A 25480-nucleotide genomic window follows, 5' to 3' on the forward strand; every position below is an offset into this window, starting at 1 on the left:
TGACCCGCTGCACTTTCCGACAGTCCGACGCATGTCCGATCCCGACCCGACATTCCCGTGCATCGGACCAGTCCTCCCTATGTCCTGTCCAGTCACATCTATCCCCACTAGGTGCGCATTTACTCCTTTTGACTTGCTAAGCATTGTATACAGTGTTATTACATGTTTTCTCATGGTCCGCAGTACCACATGTCCTATTACATAGGATTTCGGACCCAAAATATCGCTACTCTTGCCTATAGCAGTCTGAATTTCTACATAGTCACTATTTAATATCTAATACTTCCTACCTATTGCATTACTTACTTTTTCCTACTCAGTAGTAGGATGGAAGTCATTGGATATTAGTAGTACTTTATTGTATTGCGAAATATCTATCTGCTCTTTTTCTCCGAAACATTCTGACACATCCAACATTCATTTGACCGACAATCCGACACACTTCCGACACATTCCTTTATCATCCGACGCATTCCCGACAGTCCAATGCATAGTCCAATGCCCGACCTGACTCCAATATTTTCGGACCCGACAGTTTCCCTTCATACAAGTAGTTCTTAGCTTCGGATTATCTTCCTACTATTGATAACTAACTATCAAAACTAATACCAAACAGCTACCCCTATAGGATCGAACGCACTTGCTCTGCAAGTATAGCAGACTAGGTCGTGCTAAAGATCTACCTAAATATTTGTTGTCTAGGTAGTACGATTTCTGCTGAGCCCAGCAGAGATCAGCTTTCTACACCGCTAAAGCTGCTGGGTTGTTGGGGACGAATGAGATTGGTACATTTTCCATTAGAACATGGAAGAATCTGTCTTTGATTGTTACGTTAGTACCGTAGAATTCTAGAAAGTTGCTCTTGTTGGCGGGGGTGTTGAACCATTCAGCTGACTCCTTGGTGTTGAGTTCATAGAGAATTCCTCCATGTGGGAGCCTTCTTGCTGAAATGAAGGAGAGGTCTTGCGGGTATTCGATGTTCTGTTGAGTCATTAGTTCTAGGGCCATGGACGCCTTTGTGACCAGCTGGGACTCCGTTAGGTCTCTGAGAGAATTGGGGGACAGGAGGGATCTTCTGTCGATGAGTATTTGACGTGTTTGAGCTTCATTGCGGGCAAGAATTTTGGTCAGTTGAGCAGGAGTTCCTGCTTTGATCGCATCTGCATAAGTTCTAGGTCCTTCAGACCCTCTGAGCTCTGTTTGCAGCCTTGATTGTTGGTTAGTCTTTTGGATCGCTGATTCTAGTGCTTTCTCTATTCCTTCTGGGGACATATTCATTTGATTGTGTACCTCTTTTACCGTTTCTTCCATGGTTGTCTTCTGCATTTCTACAAGTTGTGTTAGTGCCTTGACATTGTTTTCTAGTTTTTCAATTGGGTTTTTGATTAGTGAGTCGACTTTGGTTAGTATGTTGTTTATGTCATAGGTTTGGCTGGCCTCGTGGAGGATGAATGCAAAGGACCGTAGTATTTCTGTGAGGGTGGCTCCTGTGTTAGGGGTCAAGCTCAGTTCAAATAGGGCTGCCGTGATCTCTTTGAGTGCATTTCCTGCTACCGGGATGGTGAGGCCGTGGGTGGTGAGGAGTTTTCTTGCTGTTGCAGTGCTGTTGATGTCAGTTAGAGTCCCGGTGCCTATAGTGTGGTCTTCCGGGCTCTTACTGAATGACAGCAAAGGTTTACTGGCTGTTGTTTTCTGGCTTGTTCTGGTTGTGATGCCTGTGGGAGCCATTGGAGTTGGGCTGGGGGCACTGCTTGGGGCCATTGGTGCTGCTTGGCTGGTGGTGGGCGCTGATAATCTAGGTGATATTAGTTAGTGGGTAATGGTAGAGGATAGCTGAAGGTTTGGTGGCACCTTGAGGCATCGAGTGTGCTGTGAGGCGCAGTGTTGGAATTTGAGTTCTGGGGTGCTTGCCGGGGTGCCACTTGGTACGGGTCCAAGAAGCGATTTTCAAGATCCACCTGTAAGCTGGTGGTACTGGATCTTGAGGTGCAACAATGCTGCCTCCTCCGCATGCACTTTTGCCAATGACTCATGCATCCTCGCCTCTGCGATGCAGAGGCGGATCTCAGTATCCTTCGCCTCTTGTGAACATTGATGAACGGTGGCGGCATCCATGCACTCGTCCTGGCGCTCAGCTTGGAGGAACCAATGTTCATTTTCCTGTCGGGTGAGATTGAGCTTGGCCATGTAACAATTGTTTTTGAGTTCCTCGTGAGAGACCTTGGACAACTTCTTTGAGTGGATACTGCCGATCTTGTTGGTGATTGCACCAACTTGGTTCAATATGTCTGAGCGTGCCTTCTTCGACGGCCTACCCATATTCTTCTCAGAGCTTGCAGATTGCGATGTCAGAGTTGTCAACATTGTGACTGATGATGTTGATGTCGGTGTGGACCACAAATGCGAAGACCTGAGACCTGACAGAGGCTTGAGCAACCCCTCGCTTATGCGTCTTGTAGGGTCAGGTGTGCCAAAGGCAGCATGGCTATTGTGCTGCATTGTCTGTGGCTTCTTGGGAAGCTTGAATTCAGTATGAGGAGGGGAAGTGATAGAAGCAACAGAGTGGATGGGGGTTGGCATTTGTGGGTGGATTGGCGCCTGGGGAGGCTGTTGAGGTCTGTGACATTCTTGCTGTAATCAGCCATCACATGGGAGCCAGTTATGCACACATTGTCGTTGTCGTAGTCCATCCCCCCATCCTTGTGATTAAGGGGGAGATTGTGCTGGCCTTGGCCAGGATGAGAGTAGGGGACAAGTGTATGGGGGGTGGGCGCTGAAGGGTGGGTGCTAGGTGCATAATGAGGCTGGGCACTAGGGCCAGGGTAATGGGCATAGCTGCTATAATTAGTGCCAGAAGGGACATTGGACTCCCTGTAGACAGCAGGGGGGGGCAGGCTGAGCACTGAGAGGAGGGGGCTGAGCACTAGGAGGAGGGGGCTGTGCGCTAGGCACATAGCCCCCATACTGAGTGCTTGAAAAAGATTGCGCACTACCAGTAGTGCCTGCCTGCAAGAGTGAAAAGTACTTGGATGCATGGTCCATCCCTGGGACTGATGAGATTGTCTTGAGGGACACTGCTGGGTTCCCCTCCAGGATAGCAGCAAGGTCGTCATACCAGGAGAACTCCTCCAGAATTTGCATGATGAACATAGTCAGTAGTAAAATTAAATTAAACAAAACATGTACTGTGCAAATTTGCTGCAGTCATTTCGTCAAGCAGTGTGACGCCAGCACCCATCAAGTGCAGTTTATCATGGAATTCACAATACTTTTTCCTCAGGCTATAAAGGAGATATGTTTACATACAAAAATACATAGGAAGGCACTCACCCAAAAATATGGCTGTTTGTGGAGTCACAGAATCTTTCAGGATCATCAGGATAGTAGTTCGCATATTCAGGATCATTCTTGAAGACAGACTTTGCAATGATTTGGCAAATTAATACCTTGTCTTTGGCCGAGGGGCGATCACCGTCAGCATGCAACTTATTGTTAGAGTAGAATAGGATGCAACAGTCAGCAGAATGTGTACAAAGATGTTCCATTATTTTTTCAGTGTGCCTAGGGTCAGCTTGCCACTGAACACTAAATTTTGGAGTGCGTGCTTGGTCTTGACTGCTAGTAATTATACTAGCGGTCAAATGGTTTCACGATCCTCAAGTTTTCCCTTTCCCACAGGTGGTATATGGCTGGGTGGGTTCCATGGTGGTTAGGACCTTTCGTGAGTGAGTGTGCAAAAATTTGAGTCGCACAACCTGCCTGCCAGTCCAGGAACACAATGACCCGCCACTGTTCTTCCTTCAGCAAATTGACCTCCTCGCATCGCATCGTGCGCACACGTGCCTTGCACCATTCAATATGAAGTGCTCACCAGAAGCATGTCAATGCAAGCAAATTCAAAACTATTAGGCCTTACCATTGTGCAGGCCAACATTGGCATCCTCCGCCACCCCCAGTGTTTTCCAGATCCATGAAAGATGTCTTGTCCCCTCTGTCTCCTTTTCCTACATGTCCTTCAATGATTTCAGGTCCCTGTTGCGATTCAGAGGCCTGAATATATCTTTCCAGGCTGGACCTTCATCAAGAATTTGCGCCAGAGTAGTGAGAGCCGCCCTCGCAACTTCATAATGCTCAGCAGCCATGCTGACTTTGATGTCCATCTTATTGATGGTACTTCTTGCACAGGTATTAACTGCTTGGCCGATGATGTTGTTATCCTTGAATTTGTATAGGTGTGAGCGGAGAAGTAGAAGGTTTCGAATATCTTTTAATGCATCATTTGCTTGGGTGTAGCATAACATCCATTCAAAATGATGAAGTTGAGTAGAACATTGAGTGTCTGGGCCAACTCCAGATGGTAGCCATAGATCGATAGCTTCGACAGCAGGTGTTACATCCATAGAGGAGCATGTTACGACTTGGATGGTATCTGTTGGCGACGCTCAAACAGAGCGTGTGTCATCAACGGTCGAGGACGTCCTTGGGCTAGCCCAAGGTTAGGGGTCTTACTTGGCGAGGCTTCAGCAAGTAAGATTTGACGCCTATGTCCAAATCAGGTAGCTTACATCAAGCGGGTGCTAGATGATGAGCTGTATCTGCCAAGACTTACGACACCCGAAGGTTAATCGTAAGATCGTTGTTAATTAGAAGGACGGAAGTCCGACTAGTTAACAGGGGCTTTTCTTGTCGACAAAGTCGATAAGCAAAGGTCGAGACTATAGGCTTATCTGCGAAGAGCAGATAAGAAGATAGAATATAGGCTGCTGGCTAGGCAGAAGGGATCACTCTGGTGAGAGTAGGAGGTCAAGAACCAAGTAGATTCAAGTTAAGGAATATGTTACATGGTAGCGAGTTTATATAGAGGACAGGAAGTGTATTAGTGGATGATAACTCGTACTACCAAGAGAAGTAAATGGTAAAGGGTATGACCATAAAAGGAAAGCACGTTCGAGGTGAGACACGGGTGAGCTCTGAACGTGCGGATAAGAAAATGAGTCAAGGATCGGAATAAGAAGTGAAACACGCAGGGGCATGATCGTGCAGCTGCAGAGCTAAGTATAAGTCGCATGTGCGACTGCGCATCGAGTCAGAGATCAAGAAAGGAAACAGGGCAAAGGGGATGCGTCGTGCATCATATCATAGGTTACTGTCCAGACGGTAAGGGCAAGGGGACTGTCCACAGGATCAGTCAGGTGGTGGAACGGAGCATGAGTATGCTTCGTCAGCGAAAGGATCCGGCCAGATGTACTGGCTCTGCTGAAGCGACAGGTAGAGAGCGAAAGGGAATGCGAGAATGACAAGGATGACCAGGGTAAGGTCGGGGTAAGGGTATGATGCAAGGGCTGATACGAGGAGGATCAGGAGAAAAATGGTAGGGGCCCAAGCGTCTAGATGTTCTTGTAACAGAGCATGGGCATTCTTCATTGGCACATAGGCGAGACACAAATAGCATATATAGTAATTGAATATCCTGCCAAACATCTATTTTCCTGTGTAACACGTTGGCATGTTGCTGGACCTTAGCAAGTTGGTGGTTGGTTGCATGAGCGCCGAGTGCCACAATCTCATAAGATAAACATCATCTGTATACTCATTAGTTCATTATTTGTGAATGCATGAGCTGGTGTACTCACTGTTGTTCTTCCAAATCAATTCCGGAACTGATTAAGATTGAGGGGGGAACATCCGCATGAAGAGAGATATTTGTACCAGACTCTAGTTCTGCAGCTTCAATATGCACAAGTTCTAGCCAAACAGTAGCCTGCGTCTCAGCTACATTAAAGTCAACAGAGAAAACTTAAAATGAACAAAAAAACACATGTGCTACTCAAACCTTGAATGGATTTGGCTGCATGTGATCCTGTTTCCAAGCCTCTACATCAGTTCTCCATTCTGAAATATCTCGTGCTAGCAGGCGGCTTTCAAGTTCCAAAAGCTCGTGCTGATGATTAGCTTTTTGCTTGATAGCATCTGCTAACTTTCGAGCAGTGAGTCGTGCTGAATAATTACATCATGATTAGTAGAAAGAACTGAATATCGACAATGCTTACCAAGCTGTGCAAAATGCTTCCAATTCCAATCACCAAAATGGTCATCGAGTGTATCACACCAAGATCCTGGGCCCATCTCCTTGGTGCTTGATGCAATGGGGTTAATATTAGCCCACCCACGTTCCAGAGCTTCACCATCAGTATGGCCAACATGCCGAGAGAAATTAAGAAAAGTTGATCTGGCACGGCTCAATATGGGCTGGTAGATGAAATTTTGGAATGAGAAAGTTGACACTTTTGTTGTTGTAATCCAGATGAAACATGGAAGGAAGTTTTGACATCCACAAACACAGATGTTTGGACCATTGACATGCGATATTGTATGATACATTGAGAACAACAACATTTTGGTGTTTCATTGCTGAGAAAAATAAATAATCCATATTAACATACCTGAGAAGTGTTGTTAGGTGGTAGTATTATGAAATAAATGGTGAACAATACATACTTCTCACCCTTCTGTAGGTCACCAACTGCATTCTGAAGTTTCATATTGTGCCTGGCACAATCCATTGTCCCAACACCTGTAGCGGCGAGGCCTTTGGACTTCTTTGTATTGGCCATGTTCATGGCGTTATGACTGGTGCATGTACTGCACTATCAGTGGCTAAGTGAGTTATTTGCAAGAATACTTAACCAAAAAGGAGACTTACCTCCTGGTTTTGGTTTTTATTATCTGCTAGATATGATTTGTATGCCTTCTCCTCTACAAAATACAACCATCCCTTACTGATTCCAGGATCAACAATATCACTCGAAACCAACTTCTGCTTCAGACGGAAGTTGGCATCAATGCCAACAAATAAAGCATACAGCCATCTGTGTTTGGATTAGAAGGTAAAGGACTTTGGACTGACATGAAACTTACCACTTATCAGGCAATGCATTCTTCCAGTCCTCTGGAAGGTTTTTCCCAGGGTGCAGACATGCAGGGCAAAATACTGCACACTGTCCAGGCTCTGTTGTCACAACCCCATCTGGACAGTGTCCCTGGGCAAAACATTTGAGTAAATTGAGGATTCGCCATTCGTAAACTACTCGCAAGAAGGTTGCATAACAGTCCTATAGTTCCTGTCATCATAGTTCTTTGCAATAAAAGGAAATTTAGTAAACAAAATACCTTTGGCAGATCAATGCCCATATTGTCGGATAAATGTGCAAGGCCTTGATAGAACTTGAATGCAGATGCTTTAGACTCAAAAGATAGTAGGTGATACTGTTTGAGGACACCAAAGTAGCTGCAGTTTTGGGATCAGTAGTAGTTGCCAGAAAAAGTCGTGATCATAGCAGTTGCTTGGCATGGGTTTGCATGGTCTCACAGGCACAGAAATCCAATGCCACTTCATGTATTCCAGTTGTATTGATTATCACAAAGTTGTTGTTGAATGCACAGTAAGGGTTGCAGCATGTATATCCAATACAATGGCCTAGCTAAATGTGTAACCCCAACGACTTGAGGGTGATTTGATCAAAGTAAATACTGAATGTCAACCTATCCTATAAGTATAAATCTCAGGCATTACATTACCTGAAGATGATGTAATGGCAGATTTTGGTGCCTTTCTACAATACACAAAGGGCAGTAGAGTTCCGGTAATAAGCAATCCTTGCATTGGATGGTCAGAGCATGTTCTTGGAAGTATCTACAGAGAGAATCCTCGGTATAGTCTCCGTGGCCTTTAAGGCAGATCATTTCATCTAAAAATGTGGAGCATTCCAGCTCCCATACTGCAAGGGAGTGATCATAGTAGGTACAGAATAAGTAAAACATCAAGAGTGTTGAAAAAACTTACCCTGGCTGTGTGTTTTCTCTTGGAAGTCTTGGTCTCGACATTAAACTTGTCAAGAATTAGCATGTGGTCAAAGAAAGAGCCAGTGTCGTAGATTTGCCATGAGTTGCAGGCCAACAGTGGATCTTGCATTGTAGGGGGAAGAGTTGCAGGGGCAAGATGGGCACCTGCCAGAGACTCCGTGTGCACTAATGGCTTGCCAGATTGGAATGTGTAAATGGAGGCTGTGTGGATGTCAGTTGAAGGTGTATCTGGAAGTTGCTTAGTGGTATGACATCAACTTCTGTTTTTTCTTGCCCATTAATCCATACAGATGGCAGAAAAAAAGTGTCCTCATCCAAGCTGGTGAATTCAAGACCTGCCTTATCAATTACTTCAATCGACATCCGCCAGTGGTGAATCAAAGAAGTGTTTGTTTGTACTTGTTGAATCCAGATACTTAGCTTTTGCAATGCTTGCCATCCATCCCTAAGTCCTTCTTGATACACTATTACATTGCAGGCCATCCATTCTTCCCGAGACTCGCATACAATATTATGTTGCAGGCAATGAATCTATCACCTTCCTCTTCCACTCGGAACCAGTCACAAACCTCCAGGGTACCATAAATAAGCCACCAGACGGTAAGTGTCTTTCTCCCATCATTTTACTTTACAATCAATTTTACTTTACTAGATGACATCAGACAACTCGAGCTCGGTATCTTCTAGTCATGCAGTTGGTAAGTTTATGATTTTTTTCATTTTAAATGTGCATTGACTCTCTACAGATGCTTTCATGACAGCACTTATGAATCTCAACATGAGTTCTGTCACTGCCAATGCACTCATTATTGTTATCCAAGCAATAGCAGATGGTGATCAGAACCTTCCATCAGCACCAGTTCACCCTGGACAAAAAGATTGCATAGCTGATCTTAAGGTTGAAGACAATGCTGATGATGGAACCAAGGCTACTCCAGTGCCCTCTTCCACCACTCCGGCACCTGTTGTTAGCAGCATGGCTGCAGGCATCGTCAAACCCTCACTCTCCACTAATGCAGACTCAGTTGGGCTTTCACCCAGCTTGGTTTTATATCAAGGCTTCCCATACGAGATTCCCTATCTTTCTGACAAAGGACCCTTCTACTATATAATTAAAAGCAAACATGTTGGGGTTTTGTTCACTTGGTAGGCCTTTTTTCTTTTGCTCTATTTTACATGCTAATGACAAACCAACAGGGAAGACACTTCCCCCCAAGTCACAGGGGTCAGTGGTGCTATCCATAGCCACTGTCCATCAGTTGAAGTAGGTGTGGCACACATTCATGCAGCCATTGAATGCAAGAATTGTCAGTACTTGAGAGCATGATAAGCTTTGTGTACATTACTAATTATTCATAATGTGTATCATCTGAGTCACAGCAATGTTAAATTGTTTATTTTAATGAAACATACATTGGATCGATTGAATAAACCATGTTACACATATCAACTTGTGAAGTCTATGCAAATACGCTCAATGATATCTATAGTGATGCAAGTAGTTGAACATGGTATTGATAAATAATTCTCCTAAGAAAGTGCTCTTCAGGAAAAACATACAACACATTTATTACCATGGAACATTGTCCTTGTCCTGCATTGGACTTTGTATATTTCATCAACACCTTTGTTATCTTGGTATCTTGCATGAAAAAATGTTGCTGAGCATGTGTTCTTGAGTCTTGTTAGCATATACAGTGAACAGGCTTTCAAACTCGAATTAGGTAACTTAGTGACTCAAACATCACACATCATTCATATTACTAGGACTCTTTCTTTTGTTTAGTCCCAACATTCCACATCTCTTCAACACTCCTACCATGGGTTGGCAAAAACTGCACAAGTCAGAAAAAGAATGCCAAGAAGCTGCCAAGAAGTACCAAAATGTGTATTATGAGAAGTACATTTGTTTTCTTCCTAGTCATACTAGTAAGTCTTCATTTCATCCTCTAACAGAAACAAAGTCGTCATCTTGCAAAAGATGTAATTAAAATACAATAAAATGAAGCATCCAAAGTATCTGCACACAACCCTTTGGAACTCCAAGTCAAACAACAGGAAAGACAGTGACCTTACTAGATTGTATGTACTCATAGAGTTGTCACACGTTGTATCATTTCAAACTCACTCTGACACAAACCTCTAGATCTGATCCAGATATAAAATTTCGCAAGCTTGTCAATGGGTCCACTCATAGGTTCATGGATGACCTGGCACTGCAGTATATGGGTAGCACTCATTCTGAAGACTCATGGCAGCCTATTCTGGATGCACTCAATATTGCTCAGGAGGCCGAGGAAGCAATTATAAGAAGTGGAGGTGATGGTATGCAATGCCGGCAAGTCATACTATTTCTTGAAGATGTTCTCTTGCATACTTTTGAGGACGAGGATATCATATCTGCACATAGCTGAGGGATTCTCAGGTATCAGTTGTTAGCTGATTTCATTATTGTGTAGTGTACGTTCATAGTCATACTTAAATTCTATTTGGAGGACAATGAAATTTACAAGTGGGGTTAATTACAATAGAAAAGTACCAATTTAGAATGCTCTATGAGTCTAGAACGATTATGGTAGAAAAAGTAATGACACACAATGGAGATGAATTGCGTGAATTGGGATGACTCTATCTAGAATGAATCTTATGGTAGAAGAAGTACTGATACACGATGGAGATGAATTGCATGAATTGTGATGACTCTATGAGTCTCGAGCATGCCATGTGTTCATGCCATTTGGGAATTGCCTTGTGGCTTGATGGAGCTGTATTGATGGAGCTATAAATTTTTAATTTGATATTTTTGCATCAGGTGTCAAAATGTTAAATCCCCATAACAAAATTCAAAGACAGTGAAAGGTGCACCAATCGATATTTCACACAATTGACAATGACATATCTCACTTGACATACAGATGGTTGCTAGTGAATGGACTTCTAAGGAGCAAAAGGAGTGGTTAACTACACAGCTTCCCGATGTAGAAAGCTGATCTCTGCTGGGCTCAGCAGAAATCGTACTACCTAGACAACAAATATTTAGGTAGATCTTTAGCATGACCTAGTCTGCTATACTTGCAGAGCAAGTGCGTTCGATCCTATAGGGGTAGCTGTTTGGTATTAGTTTTGATAGTTATCAATAGTAGGAAGATAATCCAAAGCTAAGAACTACTTGTCCGAAGGGAAACTGTTGGGTCCGAAAATATCGGAGTCAGATCGGGCATTGGACTATGCATTGGACTGTCGGGAATGCATCGGATGATAAAGGAATGTGTCGGAAGTGTGTCGGATTGTCGGTCAAATGATGTTGGATGTGTCAGAATGTTTCGGAGAAAAAGAGCAGATAGATATTTCGCAATACAATAAAGTACTACTAATATCCAATGACTTCCATCCTACTACTGAGTAGGGAAAAGTAAGTAATGCAATAGGTAGGAAGTATTAGATATTAAATAGTGACTATGTAGAAATTCAGACTGCTATAGGCGAGAGTAGCAATATTTTGGGTCCGAAATCCTATGTAATAGGACATGTGGTACTGCGGACTATGAGAAAACATGTAATAACACTGTATACAATGCTTAGCAAGTCAAAAGGAGTAAATGCGCACCTAGTGGGGATAGATGTGACTGGACAGGACATAGGGAGGACTGGTCCGATGCACGGGAATGTCGGGTCGGGATCGGACATGCGTCGGACTGTCGGAAAGTGCATCGGGTCAGGATCGGACTGTCGGACTCGGGTCGGGGTAGTCGGAAGTTTGTCGGACAAATACTGTTTGACATCAGTATCAAAATAGCTGGTTCTGAGCCCAGCGCTGTGACCATCGTTACACTGATTATAAAAAGTGTTCTACTAAATCTAGCTATGCGAAGTTCTGGCCCCCCATCTATGAGCAATGGGAGCAGCAATGGTGCATATATAGAGAGCTCTGGCCACAACTTCCTAATGAGGATGGTCTGAATGCCGTATAATTGGCAACAAAGGGGAAGGCAGTTGAGAGGCGTCAGAAGGTGAGATGCTGTATATTAATTGTGAGCTTAAGATATTAACCAAAAATTAAATACAGCAACTATGCACCTGGATGTCTTGGCATTTGGGGAATTCCGCTTCTTGCAAAGGCAGAGTGGCGCAATCTTCTGCTAGGGCAACTTGTCTACTTAAGGACCTTCTCCAGCCTCGGTGTGCAAGGGCCCTAAGTGAGGCCGAAATGTACTCCCGACTCTACTATAAAACCAACATTCGTCCAACTGTCAAAGCTGCTGTTAGTGAACTTGGGTCAACAACAAGAGGTGAAAGGCTTAAGATTGTATGAGAGGTCACATGTCAATGTTGGGAGTGAGAAACCAATGAGACCATTGTAAAGAGTAAATCTAGGCTGGACTCTACAGAATGTGAGTCCCAAGTCCTGAGAGATGCGAGTGTGCTTTGTCCCAAGAGACAACCTAAAAACTACCTTGATAAAAATGCAAGGGAAGTCTTATACAGTCAGAGAGTAGACAAGATATAGGGAAGTAAACCTCTAATATTCGTCCAAAGTTCTGAGACTACGTCCAAAGTACCAAGATACTGGTCCAATGTGACCAAAGGTCGTCCAAAGCTGTGAAAGTGATGTCCAATGTAAAGAGTAAATCTCTGCTAGGCTCAGCAGAAATTGTGCTACCTAGTCAACAATATTTAGGTAGATCTTTGCATAACCTAGTCTGCTATACTTGCAGAGCAAGTGTGTTTGATCCTAGGGGGATTGCTAATTGGTATTAGTAGTATAAATGTGTCAGTAATGCAAATAACAAAATGTCTGAAGCTGCAAAACAATGTCCGAAGGTAATCCGATGATGTCCAAGGGTACTTATCCGATGTCTGAAGCCAAAGTGTGATGTCCGAGATTTTGGACTTTCAGACTTCACAAATATAGGTTGGAAACTATGTAACGAGTGTCGTGTTGTGAGCAGTATCACAAGTATAATGAATGGCGGGTTTGTGATGGTGAATGAACGGTAATATTTCGCAATATCAACTAAGAACTACAAGAATATTCTGGGAGATCCACAGAGTCGGGAAATGGCTCCTAACTACTGGATGATAATTGCTACGGGTCACTACAGAGTATTTAAGTAAGTACATAGAAATCTGGAATAATACAGATGAAGATAGTAGCGATATATTTCGGGTCCAATGTCCTATCTAATAAGACACGAGGTGCTGCGGACATGTAATAACACAGTCCGAATGTCAGAAAATGTGCACAGGAATAACTACGCACCTAGTGAGGCTAGTTCAAATGGACAGGACACGAGATGGACAAGTGTGTGCAAAGTGCGATTGGCCGATGCAATATCCGAAGGTCCGATGTGGAGTGGCTCGGACATGTGCACATATGTTTTGGGTGTTCATGTGAGTATGAAAAACTGTGGTTCCGAGCCCAGCACTGCTACCATCATTACACCAGAGTAGCGTGATGCCTTTTGAGGTTTGTGAGAGCTGTCCAAAGGTCAGAGTGTGTTGGTATGTCGATGTGTCGGTATGTCGGTGTGTTGAATAGTATAAGACTTTGCGAAACATCTGAAGTTCGGAACGATGCTAATCTACTGGAACTCAAGAATAAACGAGGTGCAGAATTGGCAGCAGTCTAGCCAAACAATTGTTCCGAATGAACAAAAGATTGATTGCACAGTTATGAATATACTGAGGTGACTTTACTAACTATGACTTGAAGTACGGGAAGTGAAGTGAAGTACCAGTAGTAAGCAAGCGAGATTATATCCTACTTCTGTGAGAGACTGGAATGCATAGGCAAAACTGTAGCGAGATAAACAAATACGAACCTATGTAATAAGCCGTAAGATGTACCGTTTATATCTATATCAAGTTTCCTGACAGGGTGCTGATGGAGTTTATCTGTAGTAGCACTAAGACATAATCAACATATAGATAGAATAAGGGAAAACACACCAGCGAAGTCAAAAGAACAAGGATAGGACATGGTTAATCTGCGAGGTTTGGACAGGCCTCAGAATGCAAGGACTGCCTGCGGAAGGTTCGGACAAGTGCACGCGGCCTTTGGAAGGTCAAGGGAGGTTGAGGAATGGTATGGGATGTAAGTGTTAGATTGACTGGTTCCGAGCCCAGCACTGTGGCCATCGTTACAGCGATATCATACCCTAAGACCAGTAAGTAATTACACCATTACCTTGTTGCATTGTAGTTTACACCCTTATCATTCCAAGAGACAATTATGGAAAGCCTGTGTCAGACGACAATAAGGAAAATACTAACTTGATGATTTAACTAATGTGCAACATCATTTAAATTCACCTGGATTTCCCATTGGGATTCTTTTTCACACTTTCAGTTCTGCAAACTGAGCATCTTCAGAAACTTCTTGCCATCCTGCAGGACAATGCCAGCACACTATGCAAGAGAATAATTGCTTACCATGATTTTGCATGGTTGCTGGTTGATACTGATACAGTCTAGTACATGACTGATTCATGGGCATTGCATGCAAATGGAAATTTTGCTGAACCAACCTGATTTATCCTAGATCTCACAAAATTCAAGTACCTTTGCAATACAACTTCCCTCCTAGAAACCCTCTTGGACAAACACAAAGATTCTGATTCTGTGCATACTGATAATTATAAGTGAGTTTTGCCTTGTGGATCATTGTCTTTCTGCATATGGATCTTAACCTTGCACCTCAAGCTGAGTTACTTGAATCCATCACCAAGTGTTACATCTCAGCCCTTCAACAACTTTCAACTTCATCTATGAGATGCAGCAGTTTGTGCTATTTCTTGCCTTTAATCAAAAGAAGGAACCAAATATTTACATCAATCCCAATATTAGATGCATTACCATTGACACCCAAACCATACACATGAACAAGTTTTGGGAGAACATACAAAAACTGCTAAGTGACTTCCAAGAGCAATATACTTTCCTCATAAGCAAAAAAAATCTTATTAAAATGTATGTCCAATCAAATCAAGATCAATTACACAAATACAACAAGAAGTTACTCCTTTCTGTCCAAAGAGCCTTTTTATCAGAAAAGACACTCGATGTTCTTCTTATTGGTGAAATTATATAATCTTGTCATAGTCAACAACCAAGGTCACATATATTGGAACATTCCAGGAATAAAGGAACCACTAAAATGCACCATGTGTGTCTGGGAGCCTCTTTATTACTTGCTGTATATCATGACTCATATTTCTTGTCATGGAATGCAATTCATTAATCACTAATTATATAATGTCAACAAACATCACAACTTTTTTATAGGAGGTAATGGAATATTCATCCTGACCAGTTACAGTAAGATGACTGATATGACAGATAGAGATTCATGCACACCCAGGTCTATGTCAAAGAAAGTTACCTTCTGGGTCCTCAAACTGCTAGGAGGTGGATTATAAATAGCTAAAGCCATCTTAGCTTGTATTATATACAGTAAGGAAGTAGAACAACTCTATAGAACATGAGTGATGTTCATCATATTTAGCTCTCTGAGTTGTTTTAATAGTTCTTGCTTATATCTCAGCTATCTCTGCATCAGAGAAGGAGTAAAAATTATAGCTGCAAAGTTCTTCAAAAGCCTCAAACAATGAATTCAAGACTATTTTGGCTGCAGGTGGAGATTGTGAGATTTTCATCAGGAAGCCATCACCATGAGACGCAAGTTCATCATTCCAGACAACTCTTATGACAAAGCTAACAGCATCCTGGCTAAGTCTGTAGATCACTCTACCAGTATCAACCATAGCCACTACACTGTAGTTTAAGAAAATGTCCTTCAATTTTCAAATAATACAATGTGCAAGCATAGATAGCTGGGAGATTAGTAGCATAGTTGCTTGGTCTTGGTCCTTTTTCCTCCAGAAGCAATTTGAATTAGTAAAGGAAAAAAGAAAAACAGGAGGACCTTTCAGTCCATGTCTAAAGAGCTGAGGAAGACCATGCAAGTGTATCTTGACTCATTTTTTGGTATGGAGCTCAGAGAAATACTCAATAATTCAATCTCTACCACCTTTCAACAATGTTGCCAACAAATGGACACAGACCATGGTTCCACAGTGACATTGCCATCTTTCAGAGAAACTGTGCATGTCTTGGATTTAGATAGTAAGCTAGAAGATATGTTTTCAAAAGGTCAGTGACTGCAACTGTCTTCAAAACATTATTTTTTATTTGTTTTTATCTTGTAGGTTTACTATCTTGTGAGATTTCATCAAAAGGCAAGAGAGAGCTTATGAATAATATCAGTAAGTAAAATGTATAAGTTCTTATTTAAGTTATCATACTATGTTATTATTGCAGATGTTACATCTACTGAGGGTTGTTCGCCAGCTATAAGTGATTATATAGATATTGGAACTATACTGTTAAGCTTCCCACTTCTAGTATCATCTTATTAATTATTTTTTTTTGAAATATTTAGTAAATATGTACCTACCACTGACTTCAAAGGCAAGAGTAAGGCATATGAACCTGACCAATCTTATCTGTCCACTTCAAAGGCTGGTCCATTCAGAAAAAGACTCAGAACTGATAGCATTGACCAACTTATGTTGTCCAGTATATCTCCTATTGTAGATTAAAAAGGGAAAGACAGAGTATATGAACCAGGAATGTATAGGAATATATGAAAGCCTACATAGCTAATAGAGTGAGTGAGTTTAGCATGTATGGATCATTTTTCTTCACTTTGGAGGAAAAAAAAATCAAGCTTCTCATAAAGAATAGATAGATAGATCGTTTCTTAGGACTAGAAGAGGCTCTGCATCATAATCTTTCTGACCTCAACTGGCCATATATAATAGATTGTAGGCATGATAAGCTTCTGATAGATATAAGTATTTCATTTATGCCCCACTTCCCAGAAGTTTTAGTGGTTGGTATATGGAGACCGGATATACTTAAAATATCATTTTTTGAGGCAGGAGTATACAAAAGGAGTGAAATGCATTACCACAATACACTATCTTGATATGGTGCACTGCAGGCTAAGATGCAATAGGAATGATCCCAGTAGACACACATCACATTCAGAAGCACCTAAAACATATATTATGAGTCAATCTGAACCAACAACAACCAGGTGAACTTTGCTTCAGATAGTAATGTCTTTAAGACTACTCTATCCTACATGACTAAATGCTGTGAGATCATGAAGGTTGTCAATAACTATAAGAAGAAGACATATGATGTTAGAGATGAGTATAGGGTGAGTGGCCATGCAGCCAGAATAATGCTAGATAATATAGAGGACAAGGTCAGTGTTACATATATAATTCACTATTGTCATTTAGCCTAATTATGCTATCATAATACAGACTATAGAGTATCTGCATTCTGATCCAATACTCTGGATCTCCTTGAAAATCTCATTTGAGCTTATCAGGTGACATATATGGAAAATTCACTACTGGAATAATAATGAGACCATAAACATGGTCAACCAGGTTGTCCTCTATAAAACTTTCAGTTGGACAATTGATAGTTATGTTCACAACACACATATGACTCATACTCACAGACAAGGCTTCAAATATATCAGACCCTACTTAAGATTACTTCAGAAGGCAATAAAGTGCTGGACAATTATAAGTATTGATGACACCCTTACTTCTATCACTTTTGAAGCATGCAATACTGGGCTGCATAATTATACAGGTATCACTCCAGGTTGCTGTAGATATTTGCACTATTGTAGGCTTGCAACACCTTATACTTCAGTTCATATCACCCGAGTTCGCAGTATTAACTCACAGTATGATTTCATAGCCTTTCCCCAGCTATTACCATATCAGGTGACACTTTTCTGCATCACATGACCCTTACACGACTTTTCTATGCCTCGAGATGCCTTTACATCACTTACTTTTTCATACTTTCATTGCCCTATCATCCAGGAGCATTCATTCACTGTCCAGCAAGTCTCACTGGTATGTATTTTCATATTTTATTTAAAATGACATCATATTAGAGTATGGACCTTGGCATACCTTATTACATACATTATCTTCTACTTGGCTTGGCTCAGTCTCACTTAGCGAGATACATATATAGGTCCACATTTTCATTCTTTAATACATAACAGCTTACCTTAGTTGAGTTCTCCAATCATATCTATAGCTAGAGTCAGAATCTATTAGTAATATTTTTATTGTCATTCATTGAGCCCTTGTCTATTACTTGTTTCATTTTGCATTTTTATACTTTTGTATTTCATATTCCTGTGCATTCGCACTAATTGTGTGCAACTTTCCCACACTTCGTGCTTACATCACTCACCTTGCACAGCCACTGCATGACTATGGATTTATTTTCTTGCTTTCCCTTGGATCAAATATACTTACCTTAGCAAGTATAGCAGCCTAGGCATTGCACTAGATCACTATATTAGCTTCTTGTGTCCCTTCCCTCTATTCATCATTTGATCTGGAGCTGAGTTAATTGTTTTTCAATGCATCAAGCTTTTCTCTAATTTGGCAAAGGATGCCAAGGAGCAAGGTCAGAAGAAGAAGTAGGGTGGTAGTTCGAGAGATATTGTCTACTTACAGGATGCATATGCAGTATTTTCGAATGATAAGGATTTGGAGGTTCAATGACTCTTCAAAAAGGACCCTAAGGCCTTTATCAAACCAGTTTCAACTCATTTTGGCATATAAACATTCATTTCCTGTGTCATTCATCTTCTACTAGAATCACTGATAAGATGCATTACCTCAGTTTAGCCATCCTCCCTCTTCATCATGCAAATGCCCTGACAGCAGTATTCTTGACCAGACCACACAAAGGATGTCCCAAATAGCAGAATCTTCAATGATATACCTCAATAGCAAATGTAAGAGTCATACCAAGCATAAACACTATAAGTATATGAAACTTGAGAGCAAAGTCTGGGCTCATGATGAGTGAGAGTATGCAATGTGTCTTGCTGAACAAGACCACCTCCACCAACAGGAGAGGATGATTCAGCAAATGGAATTTGCAAGAATTGAACTTGAGCTATCTCATGTACATCAAGAAGAGGAGGAGGCTCAGATTCATTGTATTGCTGTGGAGCGTGGTCTTGATCAAAACTGAAATACTAGGTCCACACTATGACATTATACAACTGATTGTTTAGCAATGCAAATGGTTCTTTCTTAAAAAAATATGAAGTATGAGTACACATAACAAATGCTACAGGTTGGGTTGTTGGTAGAAGTAGACATTTGAGTCTCCATGGTTTAATTTTTTCTCAATTTTAATAATTAAATTGTACCAAATGGAGCACAAATAGATCTACATTTTTGTATATTCGAGGTCCTTCTGACTTTGGATTGAGATGCGAAGCTCCTGCAGTGATTAAAACTGGCCCTTAATAGAATCAAAAAATACTCAGAATGAACACAGACATAGACATTTGGTAAGGACTATGAATATGTATTGTGATCCATACTCATTATTGACAGGCTACAATTGAATGTCTTTTGGTCCTCTGTCAAACTCCCTCCCAGTGGCCATTTATATGGTGGCACACACCAAGTTCATGCAGCATATGCCAAGTCCACCCACAATCACTCTCCTACATTAAAAACTGACTCAGGATGCCAGGAAACTCTCATTTCTGTGAATATGTTTGAGTCATGCAGAAACCCAGGTACACCAATGATATAGTTTACAATATGAAGGTTATGAGGAAATATAACAACCTTTTTAACTGTAAGTTACTGTATTACACACTAAACCAATACTTACCTGGGCTGTTAGAAAATAGTCCAAATTCTTGTTGAAGAAACCTTCCCTATGCCAATCAGGTTTCTCATGTAGAGGGGACAGAGTTCCATCTACACAAAAAAAACCTCCCCTCCATTTACAACATATCTTACTTTCCACATAAACTTTCATTTACTTTTACTCAATTTAATCCTCATGGTCAAGCAGATCAAAATAAATTATCCAGTCATGAAGTTACAAGATTACAATCATCACCTGTTTGTAGCAGTTGTAGATAGTCCCAACAGACACTCCAGCTTAGTTTGATATGTCTTCAGTGGTTGTAGTATTGTCATAATGGCCAATACCATTTAGAAAAATGGTAAGCTGGACTGCGACAGGAAGTTGGAGATTATTCAAGTGGTTGTAGAAAATAGGGTATTCTTGAATTAACCTCGTGAGTTCATCAAACACATTTGCCTCAACACACACCACTTTAGCAAGGTGGCTAGATATCAAATGAGGAGGCATGAAGCGGGCATGAGTGTCTATGCTGATGGACATAGCAAATGTATCTACTAGGGAATAGAGAGGACCCAGCTGACTGCCATCAGCTTGAGTAGTGAATATGGCTAGGACCATCTGATGATATGCCTACAGAAGAGATTTCTGAGATAATTAAGGGTCTGACCTTTGAAAGTAGTCTCTCAACGTTTTGGCAAATTGAATAAGAGTGGGATGCAGAACTATCAGATAATTGGACCTAAGGCCAACATCCTCTACTGCCGTAGAAGTTAAGGGTGACACTGGTTCATCATCTCTAGATGAGGCATTCCCTGGCCACCTTTGATCATCACCACTGTTGTTAGCATTTTCTCTATCCTTGCCTTTGTGATCTTTATCTAGATCAAAACCCTCATCCCAGTCACCATACACATCAGATTCCTCATCCTCAAAGTCTTCAACCTAGTCCTCCTGAGCCTTCTTATCCTCATCCTCCTCGTCCTCATTTTTCTCATCCATAAAATTGCTATCCTGACCAGTTTGCTGAAGCATATGAGCACATAGTACTATCAGTACAAGTCTATCACAATAGTGGCTATATGTGGCAACAGAATCTGTTTCCTGCAATATCTGAAATGGCCGGCTTCTACCAGTATAAGTAAAGTGTAAGATATGAAACACCTATGAATATATACAAGTAAGTCCACTAAGATGTCAAAGCTTCCAGGACCCTGGGATCCACTCCAGATACAAAACAAATGGATGAAAAATATTTTTTTCCTAGTCCTTCCATCTGAGAAAACCAAATAGAGTCACCCTCCTGAGCACTGGCCATAGCATCAGCCCATCCAGTATTGACCAGAAATGGTGGCAGGTCATCAGGACCAGAACCATTGGTTGTCTGAACATCTACAAATGTGCCATTCATATATTGAGCTGAGAGCGATGAATAGAATGCTACAAATATATTATTTGGGCTAGCATTTTGCAGAATTGGATGTATCACGAAGTAATATTTTCCCTGGAAGAGGCACTGCACTGGAACAGAAGGTTCATCCTTGGGAATATAGGGCACTTTGCCAGGGTATAACTGATGGCTATGAGTTGAAATACTGCCCATAGATTTTGCTGTGTAAGAGCAATATTGACATTAAAAGCCTGATTCATGGTCACGCTGTAGAGACTCATGCCTCTCATGGTGCAATATTGCACTTTACACCTGCACAGCACATAGCACGAACTTGCAGCATCACTTCCTAAGTTATCCTCAGCCATTCCCATATGAGGTGCCGCTTTCCTGTTGTAGTGATGGTCGCGGCGTTGGGCTCAAAACCACGTATTTCCATACTCACGTCAACACCTGAAACATATGCGCACATGTCCAAGCCACTCCGTATCGGATCCGGTGCATCGGACCTTCGGACATCGCATCGGCCAATCGCACTTCGCGCGCACTTGTCCATCTCGTGTCCTGTCCATCCGAACTAGCCTCACTAGGTGCGTAGTCATTCCCGTGCATGTTTTCTGACATTTGGACCACATTATTACATGTCCGCAGCACCTCGTGTCTTATTACATAGGACATCGGACCCAAAAATATATTGCTACTATCTTCGCCTGTAGTTTTCCGAATTTCTATGTACTTACTTAAATACTCTGTAGTGACCCGTAGCAATCATCATCCAGTAGTTAGGAGCCATTTCCCGACTCTGCGGATCACCCAGAATATTCTCATAGTTCTTAGTTGCATTGCAAAATATTACCATTCGTTCACTGTCATACTCCGTCACTTGTTATAAAGTTTCTGACCTATTATTGTGAAGTCTGAAAGTCCGAAATCTCGGACATTGCACTTTGGCTTCGGACATTGGATAAGTACCTTTGGACATCGTTTTGCACCATCAGACATTTTGTTATTTGCATTACTGACACATTCTTACTACTAATACCAATTAGCAATCCCTTTAGGATTGAATGCACTTGCTCTGCAAGTATAGCAGCATAGGTCGTGCTAAGATCTACCTAAATATTTGTTGTCTAGGTAGTACAATTTCTGCTGAGCCCAGCGGAGATCAGCTTTCTACACCGTGCATCACATGATGTGTGTGCACCTTTCCTGCGCCACGTGTTGCATGCGCGCATGTGCTTTCCTGCGCTTAAGCAGCCTATAGCGCCAGCCATCCAGATGCATCCATCCACTGTCTACCAAGTTCCCTAGTGCACATATTTCCATTCTGAACTTATTTACATATTATACCACCTTTATTTTGTCATGGACCCTTACTTACATATAGCTTTACATACTTAGCTTGGTAGTGCTTCAGCTCGGCTTCGCTGACAGCGCTTAGGCACATACTTAAGTGCCAGCAGTAGATATCTTTAGGAAGTTTTCGCTTTCCCAAGTTTTCTTTCCCAGTAGTTGCAGTAGGAATTCATTTTCTGAGCATTGGAATAGAAACTCCCAATAAGCCTACATCACAGTAGCTATTGGCACTCTATCTCTCATATTACATTCTCTATCGCTTTGCTCTACACTTACTTCCATTGCCTCATATCTCTATCATTGCTTAAACCACTGGCACATCGAGTGTGCTTCGCTTTCCCATGCACATGCGCTGCTTTCCCAGTGTGTGCCTCTAACACATTTCCATGCCTCCAATGCATTCCCATGCACATGCACACGTTCCCACACTTCGCATCAGTTGCACCTTCCACATGCATTTCTAGACCTTTGCTGCACTTGCTTCCCCTTTAGGATCAAACACACTTGTCTCACCAAGTATAGCAGACTAGGCAGTGCACGACCTACAACATTTATATATCAACCTGGAGCTTAGTTAGCACCTCGCTGAGTTGTACTTTCTACAATGCAACCAAGGTAGGGGTGGTAAAAATTGGGCAGGTAAAGCTGATAGCTGGTCACAGGATGCCACAGCCTAAACCCTCTTGCTGGCTTTCATTACAGCTTCCTCAAGCTGCGACTTCTGGAATGAGCATGGGAGAAGTTTTTTGTGATTCTTTTAGACATGTCCAGCAATGTGGTCTGAAAAAAACAGCACACCGACAATGGCTGCATACCATAAGCTTGAGGTTAGGTTGAAACATAATCATGAGCTGCAAAGTATCAAATTCTGGGATGTTGATAACACAATAGAAATCATCACTGCTATCTGTTAAACCTTCTGCATCCAGTATGTCAGGTTCTACATGCATTCATTCTGCAGCTGGTACCTGTAGGAGTGAGGCTTTTGGGTCTCTGCTATATTGGGGTGGCAGCACACATGAATGGGAGGCAGGCAGGCCACCTGTCATGTCATGTGGGAGTTGTGAGAGTGGGTGTAAGTGTGCTAGGCACATAGATTGCTCATCCTTAGCAACTGTATGGGAACCTTCTGTACCATTGGGCAGGTGGTGTAAGTGCACTAGGCACTGTCTTGTTACTTAAAGGTCTTATATAGATGTTGTGTATAATAACAATACTATTATACACAGTGAAGACTTCTTGCCAGGCCTTAAGTGCACGGTTTGCTATATACTGGCCCATCACACCATCAGAAGGACTGCTAGATGGTGCAGCCTCAATGATAGTCTGCGAAGCAAGACATCTATCATAAACACATATAGCACAAATAGAACTAAGAAAATATGCACTGATGACTGATTGGAAGCTTGAAGCCCTGGGGCAGTCAAAAATTTATTGCTAATATATTGTCCCAAGTCAGGAGGTGAGAGGAAGAGGGCATCTTTATAGATGCTGTTAGGTGTCGCTCCTTCCTCAGGTCCACAACATTTAGCAGAGTGACAATATTCACGAACATGGTCTATAGATCCTGAATAGCAACAATTTCTGTAGAGAAAAGCGCAGCAGTGCACACCATTAAGAACTGGAATTGGCCAATCACTATTGGAATGTTTCTTTGATGACAACAGACACAGCTTCCTGTGAGTGTTTCTGAGATGCTTCGACTCTTTGTATGCTATGTCAGTATTGCAATAGGTACAGGTCCATGTCAGCATGATGACTGTTGCTTGGGTCTAGCACAAACCTGCGACAAAGGAGGATCACAATACATATTATAAATGCAATGCAAATCTATGCACCTCATGGCAGAATTGACAAGCTTTAACACATCATCAATGACACTCAGGTGGCTCATCCACAGCTTGATCATAGGCAGACCAACACCATACATGGTGTAAAGAGTAATCCTGGGCTGGGCTCTACAGAATGTGAGTCCCTAGTCCTGAGAGATGCAAGTATGCTTCGTCCCAAGAGACAACCTAAAGAACTACCTTGATAATGCAAGGGAAGTCTTATACAGTCAGAGAGTAGACAAGATATTGGAAGTAAACCTTTCTAATGTTCATCTGAAGTTTCAAGACTACGTCCGAAGTACTGAGATACTTGTCCAATGTGACCGAAGGTCGTCTGAAGCTGCAAAAGTGTTGTCCAAAGTAGCACAATGCCTTCTGAGATGTCGGTGTGTCAATGTGTTGAATAATATAAGACTTTGTGAAACGTCCGAAGTCCAGAACAACGCTAATCTATCGGAACTCAAGAATAAATGAGGTGCAGGATTGGCAGCGGTCTAGCCAAACAATCGTTCTGAATGAACAAAGATCGATTGCGCAGTTACGAATATACTGAGGTGACTCTACTAATTACAACTCAAAGTATGGGAAGTGAAGTGAAGTATCAGTAGCCAGCAAGCGAGATTATATCCTACTTTTGTGAGAGACCGGAATCCATAGGCGAAACTAGTAGCGAGATAAGCAAGTCCGAACCTATGTAATAAGCTATGATGTGTACTGTTTATATGTATTCCAAGGCTCCCGATAGGATGCCAGTGGGATTTATCCATGTAGCACTAAGACATAGTCAACATATAGATAGAATAAAGGAAAATGCACCAGCGAAGTCAAAAGGACGAGGATAGAACATGGTATGGTAACTCGTGAGGTTTGGATGGGCCTTGGAATATAAGAACTGCCTGTGGAAGGTTCGGACAAGTGTGCATGGACTTTGGAAGGTCAAGGGAGGTCGAGGAATGGTATGGGACGTAAGTGTTAGATTGACTGGTTCTGAGCCCAGCGCCGCGACCATCGTTACAATGGCAAGACTATGCACTCTATACAAGAGCACTGCTTGCAGAATTGTCTAGAGCCTACATCAGAACCATTCCGAGCAGGCACAAAAAATGAAAGAGATAGCTCACAATCATAACAATAGCCCCTCCAACCGCTCTCATGGGTCCTTCTCCAACTCTCTCAACCTGTTCCATGAATGGAATAAGGTGCCCAATCTCTGCCACTCTGTACCTGAAGAAATCTCGGATGACATTGTGTGAAGCGAAGAGATGTAAAAGAAGGGTGGCAGCTGTGAATGTGTGACTGGCATCAGTGACGT

The 25480-nt window shown here is 42.0% G+C and overlaps 6 protein-coding genes across 6 annotated transcripts; 1 reads left to right on the plus strand and 5 right to left on the minus strand.

Annotated features, from left to right (window-relative positions):
* Positions 1–741: 741 nt before the first annotated feature.
* EDB93DRAFT_1250110 (uncharacterized protein) lies at positions 742–1761 on the minus strand (the record flags this gene model as incomplete). The annotated part of the gene is made up of 1 exon (XM_041452952.1): positions 742–1761. The coding sequence occupies one exon, from the start codon at positions 1759–1761 to the stop codon at positions 742–744; it is 1020 nt and encodes a 339-aa protein (XP_041307965.1).
* Positions 1762–1947: 186 nt separating this feature from the next.
* Positions 1948–3141, minus strand: EDB93DRAFT_1250111 (uncharacterized protein; the record flags this gene model as incomplete). The annotated part of the gene is made up of 3 exons (XM_041452953.1): positions 1948–2617; positions 2670–2838; positions 2904–3141. 3 exons carry the CDS (start codon positions 3139–3141, stop codon positions 1948–1950), a joined length of 1077 nt encoding a protein of 358 aa, XP_041307966.1.
* A 2043-nt stretch (positions 3142–5184) lies between these two features.
* On the minus strand, positions 5185–7191 carry EDB93DRAFT_1250112 (uncharacterized protein; the record flags this gene model as incomplete). Its single annotated transcript, XM_041452954.1, has 8 exons — positions 5185–5470; positions 5634–5761; positions 5834–5997; positions 6051–6249; positions 6444–6647; positions 6704–6869; positions 6922–7112; positions 7171–7191. 8 exons carry the CDS (start codon positions 7189–7191, stop codon positions 5185–5187), a joined length of 1359 nt encoding a protein of 452 aa, XP_041307967.1.
* A 1324-nt stretch (positions 7192–8515) lies between these two features.
* EDB93DRAFT_1103733 (uncharacterized protein) lies at positions 8516–10853 on the plus strand (the record flags this gene model as incomplete). Its single annotated transcript, XM_041447334.1, has 8 exons — positions 8516–8561; positions 8610–9009; positions 9061–9170; positions 9650–9792; positions 9872–9945; positions 10010–10188; positions 10377–10447; positions 10779–10853. The coding sequence occupies 8 exons, from the start codon at positions 8516–8518 to the stop codon at positions 10851–10853; spliced, it is 1098 nt and encodes a 365-aa protein (XP_041307968.1).
* An 8637-nt stretch (positions 10854–19490) lies between these two features.
* EDB93DRAFT_1054277 (uncharacterized protein) lies at positions 19491–19758 on the minus strand (the record flags this gene model as incomplete). The annotated part of the gene is made up of 2 exons (XM_041444728.1): positions 19491–19565; positions 19612–19758. Coding segments are annotated over 2 exons (222 nt in total), but the record flags the coding sequence as incomplete, so codon positions are not given.
* Positions 19759–19887: 129 nt separating this feature from the next.
* EDB93DRAFT_1084885 (uncharacterized protein) lies at positions 19888–20100 on the minus strand (the record flags this gene model as incomplete). Its single annotated transcript, XM_041445864.1, has 1 exon — positions 19888–20100. One exon carries the CDS (start codon positions 20098–20100, stop codon positions 19888–19890), a length of 213 nt encoding a protein of 70 aa, XP_041307970.1.
* Between the last annotated feature and the right edge of the window lie 5380 nt (positions 20101–25480).

The sequence above is a fragment of the Suillus bovinus genome (assembly GCF_016758785.1).
Source record: "Suillus bovinus strain UH-Sbo-P2 chromosome Unknown EDB93scaffold_25, whole genome shotgun sequence".
NCBI classification, from domain to species: Eukaryota; Fungi; Basidiomycota; class Agaricomycetes; order Boletales; family Suillaceae; genus Suillus; species Suillus bovinus.